The 7,500-nt window shown below is 34.3% G+C and overlaps 1 protein-coding gene across 2 annotated transcripts in view; it reads right to left on the bottom strand.

Moving 5' to 3' along the window:
* Window positions 1–6,333: 6,333 nt before the first annotated feature.
* LOC111888070 (mitogen-activated protein kinase kinase 6) overlaps window positions 6,334–7,500 on the bottom strand; it is a 2,064-nt gene continuing 897 nt past the window's right edge. For both annotated transcript variants that reach the window (XM_042895424.1, XM_023884176.2), the window contains exons 4-7: window positions 7,292–7,500; window positions 6,991–7,173; window positions 6,684–6,907; window positions 6,334–6,602 (exon numbers count right to left, since the gene is read on the bottom strand). The exon at window positions 7,292–7,500 is cut by the window's right edge and continues 16 nt beyond it. In XM_042895424.1, coding sequence (XP_042751358.1) covers window positions 6,464–6,602; window positions 6,684–6,907; window positions 6,991–7,173; window positions 7,292–7,500 — 755 coding nt within the window. In that variant the 3' untranslated portion in view covers window positions 6,334–6,463. The remainder of the gene's footprint in view (window positions 6,603–6,683; window positions 6,908–6,990; window positions 7,174–7,291) is intronic.

Genomic DNA, 7,500 nt, shown 5'->3' with positions numbered 1-7,500 from the left:
AAGTATAATGATAAATATAAAGTAACTAAACCTTTTATAAATTCCTAATCTTAGTTACTTTAGGAAAATGTGAAGTTGGTGCTAACCCATGAAATTACACTTTGTACATTACCAACTCGTTGGTGGAGCGTGTTTGGGTAACCGGCAAACTAACATGGACTAGTAAGAGTGGCAAATGGTGACTTAAGGTTTATCATAGATCGGTGGAGCGTGTGTGGGTAACCGGCACATCGATTTGATGATAAAATTAAGGATACCAAGATAATTTGCATGGTTATTCACACCTTGTTTGTGATCCTCGGCATCCCAATCACAAACTTGAGAGGGCACAATTGAGATTTAAACATGCCATTAAAAAGTTCAATGAATCTCAAGAGATCTAAGAGTTTCAATCCAATTAAAACTACATATTTCGTTTTTCATGGTGGAAATTGGTGAATCGTCATTCGCCTACCTTCAAATATTTTGTACTTTGGATTACGGCATCCCTTTTCCAAGTTATAAAATATTGTGTTGGGTCCTAGCCTTAATATTTCAAATTGGGTGTTTTATTAATGACCTAAATCAACTAACTTAAATTTCTCCCACTGTAGATGTCTGGTTCAGAAAATTATGGTCTTCTTAAATCCCTTGGAACAAGCTTTCCTAATGAAGATGATGTCTTGCGATTGGATCATGGAAATCATACTTCCTTTCCTCCACCTCCTCCAATTATTCTCCCTGACCCACAAGCTCAAATACTTGAAAATTTCAAGGTCACTCAAGCCCTACTTGCAATGAAACATGAAGATGGAAGACATGTGTGTTCTCACGTCTTGGAGATGAAGTCACATATCGACAGGTTGAGAATGTTGGGTGTCGAAGTCTCAAGGAAGTTGGTTGTTGATTAGGTTCTCCAGTCACTTCCTAAGTCATATAGTGAGTTCATTAAGGACTACTATGTGACATACGACGACATGACCCTTATTGATCTTACTTATTTGTTTGTTGCTACTGAATCAGAAATGTTTTGGCGCACTGGAAAAGTAAATTTAGGTGGAAGATCTACTTCTCAAACTTCCATGGGCATTGACAATGTTAACATTGGAAGTCCGGAAAATCTTTCTCTTCCATAGGCATTGACAATCTTCTCAAACTTCCGGTTGACCAAAAGATAAAGGGAAAGGCTAAGTTTGTGATAGTCCTGTGTACCATTCCCAAAGAGTCTATATGTTTTTATTGTCAAGAGAAGGGGCATTAGTTGCGAAGCTTCCCTGACAACCTGAAAGATCTGAGAGAAGGAAGAATCAATAAGTTTGACTCTGCTTCATATAAGTACACTATCTAACTCTGTTAAGTTTCTAATTGTTGGTTCTTAATACATGATGTGACTAGGTTGCATTTTGATGTTTCGCATGATCAAGGAAAGGGAAGGAAACTTAAAGGAAGAGTATGTTGAATCTGATCGCGAAGATGGATTTCAATCGTATGGTTCGAAGGTCGGATTTTTGAGCTGTTGCTTAGGAGTTATGATAGATTGCTAGGAAATATGTAATAGCATAGTTTTCATTTAAAGTTGCATTGTAAGGAAAAAGTTTTTTCCTCATTTTATAAAAAATAAAGTTTTATTTTATGAAAAAATGATGTTTGTATGTTTCTAGCAGTGTTCTAAAAGGCGCGCCATGGCGCGTTAGGGCGTGTTATGGCGCGTGGCAAGGCGTGATAACGTTGCTGTTAGGCGTGGCGCGTGGCAAGGTGTGATATGGCGCGCCATGGCGTGTTATGGCGCGTGTTTTTTCGTTTGAGACATAGTTTTTTGCTCTTTGTTATGTTTTTTCAAATCGGAGATACAAGTATTGTGGTTTTTGTTAACTTTTTATTATTAGTTATTGATCTAACACTTCTAAAAAGTAGTTATATTTAATATAAATTTATATTTATGTGGTAATATAATTTTAAATTAATACAAAATTGTCGTCTTACATCACGCTTTGAAAAACGTCATGGCTCGCCATGGCTCGTTAAGCTTGAGGCTTGACCTTGCCACCACGCCTCGCCTCACGCCATTTAAAACCTTGGTTTCTAGCAATATTGGAAATATGAATTTTATTCTTTCTTTTGCGGTAGTGTCTAAATTTATCAAATAAGGAAAAAATTTCATCACCCAAGTTTCAATTGAACAGAAACTTGGAATCATGCAAGTTGTATTGTATGATAAATGATAATTTTCATCTTTGGAAAATTAAGACTAATTCCTTGTTCACATGTATATGTGAGTCAAGTGAAGGACTAAGCGATCGAATACACATTCTTGTGCACTGGTCAAGTCCACCACAAAGATCAATAAGACTATTCGTCATGATTTACTAAAGTTTAGTAAATATCGTTATATTTACAAGTTTAAGTATAATTTTGAAATGTTGGAAAAGTTTCAATGTATGGCAGAATGAATGAGAAGAATCATATTAAGCAGAAAGATAAAAATTTCTCAAATCTGAAAAGATGGGAGAGTACTTTAGTATCATGTTTTATGATCATCTTAATGATTATGAAACCATATCACATTGGATCCTCTAAGGACATTTGATCTTAGTGCATCCTTATGGCTAAGAAGAGGAGTCATGAATTGTTGAAATGGTTAAATCAAGAAGATGAGTCATATTTCGTTCCAAAACAATTCTTAGAGTCATACTCCAAGACTGTAACTTGAGTGACATATCTTAAAGAAAGTTTATAACACTTGTCAAATGTAAAGAAAAATGTTTTCTACTCTTGTATATTTGAAATTGGTAAGTTGTGATGTTTTGGATTAAACAAAGACCAACTAAGGCCAATTGTGTGAAGTGTTTGTCTTGATAAGAATCTGCATTATCTCTTGAATATTTGTCTATAAAGGAATGGTTCTTGGCAAGAGAGTCTTATATGTCAAGATTACAGTGGGAGTCTTAAAGATCCTGAAAGAGTTTCAATAACTAATCACGAATAAAACTTGTAGCTTATCACTAGCACACGACTTGAGGTTTATAACCTATCGTGCTGACATAAATCTTGTTTTTATGCCCATTCCGGTTAAAGTTGACTATGCATGTGAGTTCTATGAGTTCTCAGTTGCTTGCATAACAACTTGGAAAACAAGGTAGGCCCTTGTGCTACCAGGTGGCATTGAAATTAAAATTGAACAAGTTCGGTCCATATGAATTTGTCACTAACCTTGTCTTGTGATTATGGTTTTGACAAATTCACATGGATAGAAACACATACACCATAAAATCTAAGTGTCATAAGGTTTCTCTCCGATTCATGAAAATGATGGTGAGGAAACGCTTTCACTAAGTGATTTTAAGTAGATAGCAATTGTGATATTTGCATTCTCAAAGTCGTTAGTGGAGCGTGTGTAGTTAACTGACACACTAACATGGACTTGTGAGAAATAGCAAAGGTCTAAACAATTGAAACTATGATTACAGAATCCCTTTTCATAGTTCTAAAATTGTTTAGACACACATGAGAGTTGTCTAAGAAAATGTGTATGATTTTGATAAAGTCTTATCAAAGCATCTCGTATCAAAAATCTAAACTATGGTAAGAAAGTCAGTAAAGTCTTGGTTTCTAAAAGTCCAACTGATTTCTGGATACATGTCAAAGCTAGTAGGAGCATAAGTGTTATTATAATAATTATCATGTTAGCGGGAGCATGATTATTATGTTTAGTGTTGCAAGTTAGCAATGTTAATTATAGAAAACTTAAGGGTTTCAATTCATGAAGTTGCGGGGGTTGAAAAGTTATTTGCTATAATTAAGGAGGAGGAAATTATACTTCATTCCAATTCTAAAAGCTTAGATTGTGATCCAATTCTAAAATCTTAGATTGTGATCCTTTGCCTACCCATTAAGTCTTGCAAGTTGTATGGTCATTTAATGTAACGCCCGCAGATTTGGTCTAGTCAATTTAGAGACAATAAGCATCAAAAACGATTTTTTGATAGAAGATTATTTTGAATAAATAATCTTAATTAAGTTATAGTATATGTCATAAGGTTCTGTATATATAAAAAACGCTGAAATTCGAGTTATAACTAAAAAATTATGAATTGTTGAAGTTTCGCGACAAAACCAGCACAACGTTGTGTGACGTAAAAATTGAGGTTGCGATAAAATACTTATAGCCTTAGTCATCTAAACGAAAGTCGTAGTATACGTTAAATCGAGAGCGTGCATAAAAAACGCTTAAATCTGACTTCGTATAAGGAAGTTATGATTTTTCTAAGATTTAGCATAGCAGTGCACAGCCCGGAATTCTAATTTTAGATGGACCGATTTTTAGCCGACACAATCTAAACGAGAATTAAAGATCTCGTTAATAGGAGCTCAACGATATAAAGACGGACGAAAACGGACGTCATATGACAATGTTATGAGTTTTTAACGGACTTTACATGTCTAAATATGTTAAAATATAACTTTAAAAATAAAATTTAAATTAGCCGACAGAGTCTATACAAAAGTCGTAGATTACGTCTCCACCTACATATGGATAAAAAGAACGTCAAAAACGAAGCTTGTATGCGAAAATTACGGAATTCAGAAGTCGAGGTTATGCTGATGTGAGGAGAGTGACATGGCTTAATCTCAGCCCTTGCTTGCTCCCCACGGTCTTCGCTTCGGATGCTGACAACTGCCCCCTCATACACGCAGCTTAGCCTCGTACGCGTAGCGTACCCCGAGGAGTACGCCCAGCGTAGTTTGAAACCAACTACTATAAATAAGATGTGAGGTCCTCCCATATTACAATAATATAATGAAATTTATCCAAGCACATATAACAATAATATAATGAAATTTATTAAGAAGTCCTAAAATGGAAAATGTTAGACTAAGTTTAGTACAAGATATTACACTGTTTATATTAAAGGGTACCTAATTGTATTTCTCTAGTATTATATATATAAGGTAGCATATGTAATCTTTTACTTAATAAAAAAATCATGGTTTATCTTTGTATCAGAGCCAAGTACTCTAATCCTATGGCTCAATAAAAACCCATCGTCGATCTTCTTCCACGACAGCAATACCAACACAGCCTAAACCATAGCTGCCTTCACCTCTCAAGAGAAAACATCTCATAATTCTCACAAATTCGCTTTCACCCTCTCACCCACAAACTATGGGTCTTGGAAGGCTATGCTTGAACCCTTTCTTGTCTCCAATAACCTATTCGGTTATGTCAATGGCTTTATACCACGCTCGAAGCCAAAAGTCGAAGTGGAGAAACAATCACAGACAACCCTAGCTATTCTCATTGATAGCTAATGATGCTCACATTCGCATAATCATATCCACCATATCAAAGCCTTTTTCCAACACAGACAAGGAACTACATCACGAGATATGTGGCTTGCATTAGAACACATTTACGCACCAAATAATGCCTCTAGAGAGTACACACTAAAAACTCAACTATTGAAAATCACCATGTAAAGCGATGAAACCCCTTTCAAGTCATTATCTCAAACTCCACATAAGGAGCTATAGCAATGCAACATGTAATTATATCCGGAAGTCTTAGTACCCTCTCACACCTAGTTAGGTAAGACTCATGAATGGAAATTTGTTCCTTTCTAAAAGGAACTTTATGTTTCTTTATTTTCTTATGAAAAATTGAATCAAATGTTACCTGTTACTTGTTATAAAAAGGTATATTTCTCTTTTTCTTCTAAGAAGGCATGGAAAATTCACCTTAACCTCAAATCCCTAATATCGATTTTATATTCTTATGAAATTTAAGCTTATAAACCCTTTTGTATCTTGAAAAAAATAAAATCATTTTATCTTTATCTTTTTTAGATATCTTTTAAATACGTTTTCTCCGCATGCTTTCGGTTTTTGCTAAAAAATCAAAACGTCGAAAATATTCACATCAGAAAATAAAAGAGTGTTATTGTTTTGTCTTACCATCTCGTCATAAAAACACATTTTATTCTTGATTATAAAATCCGGCTAAATGGGCCTTTTAGTGGGCCAAGTCAACAATTAAAAAGTTGGGCTTCCAACTATTAATAATAATAACGAATGTGAGAAAACCTATAACTAGGCTTTCATCACCAATTATAAGGTCCAGGCCTTTTCTTTAAAAGATTAAATATTAGTTAACCGGTTTTTAAAAAATATATATATATTTACAAACAGTTTTTTTAACACATATTAAAAAGTCTAGCTATTAAATAAATTTTTAACCAGAATTTATAAAACCAGATATTAAAAATTCAGACCCAATCCTAATTCTTACAACAACAATGAATCAAGTTCAAATCAATCAAGAAATCATTTGCATACACTTCGTTGATACTTTCAATATGAGATAAATGGCAAAAAAGCATGCCACAAACATATGATATTAGAATTACCTATTATATAGTATGCAAAAGATAATAGCATTACATATTTTTGTAATAAAAATCTGATATCATTATAATACATACATAACTTATTTAGAAAAACTTATAGGAGGTTCCAAAGAACTTACCAGAATAGCAAGATCAATATCTTTATCCTCAAATTTCTTGATAAACGGGTGACTCAAAAGCTCTAGAGCTGATGATCTGTCTTTAGGCTCTTTCTGTATGCTACACATTTACATACAAATATATTATAAATTTGATAAACAGCTTTTATAAATTATGATCATATTTAATATGTTAAGTTACCATGAAGAGATAAAGGAACAAAACTCCGGCGAAAACTGATCCGATGGGGCGGCAGGTGGCGGCTTTGAGACAATGGCGTCCAGAAGCTCATAAAAAGTTGGCCAATTTTGTTGATCTTCAGATTGTATATATGGAAATCTTCCTATAGCACACTCCAATATCACTAAACCCAAACTCCAGATGTCACTTTTATAGTCATATGTCTTCCCACTAATTCTTTCCGGCTTAAAAATTCAAACAATTAATATCATGAACAAGATTTTAAATTGGTAAACGTTAAGAAAAGGTATGAAAAAAGTCAACTTACAGACATATAGTTATAAGTTCCAACAAATGTATCACGTTGACCCATTGAATTAGCAAGCATTGCACTAACACCAAAATCTGTGATCTTTACTTCACCTTTTTGGTTTACAAGTAGATTAGATGGCTTTATGTCCCTATGAATTACATGTCTCTCATGGTGTAAATACACAAGACCCTGTAATACCTGTCATAAACATTAAAAGATTCACAAGGTGAGAGATGGAAAAAGACGTAAATGCCCTCTTTGTACTCTCAAGTTAGGTAGGAGGTGCAAAGTGTTAAAAGATTCACTAATGACTAACCTGTTTGCAGAGAACAGCAAGATATGGTTCAAGAATGGTCTTGAGTTGTCTGATCACATCAGTCAAAGATCCACGATCCATGTATTCAAAAACCAAAGAGATGGCTCCATTGTGGTAGAAAGAGTGATAACAGACAACGATGTGAGGGCATTGAGATGCTTGATTGATTTTCAGCTCTTGCACGATTTGTTTGCGTATATCCTCTTGAA

Source organism: Lactuca sativa, chromosome 5, assembly GCF_002870075.4.
Source record: "Lactuca sativa cultivar Salinas chromosome 5, Lsat_Salinas_v11, whole genome shotgun sequence".
NCBI classification, from domain to species: Eukaryota; Viridiplantae; Streptophyta; class Magnoliopsida; order Asterales; family Asteraceae; genus Lactuca; species Lactuca sativa.
This window is presented reverse-complemented; position numbering and strand designations above follow the sequence as displayed.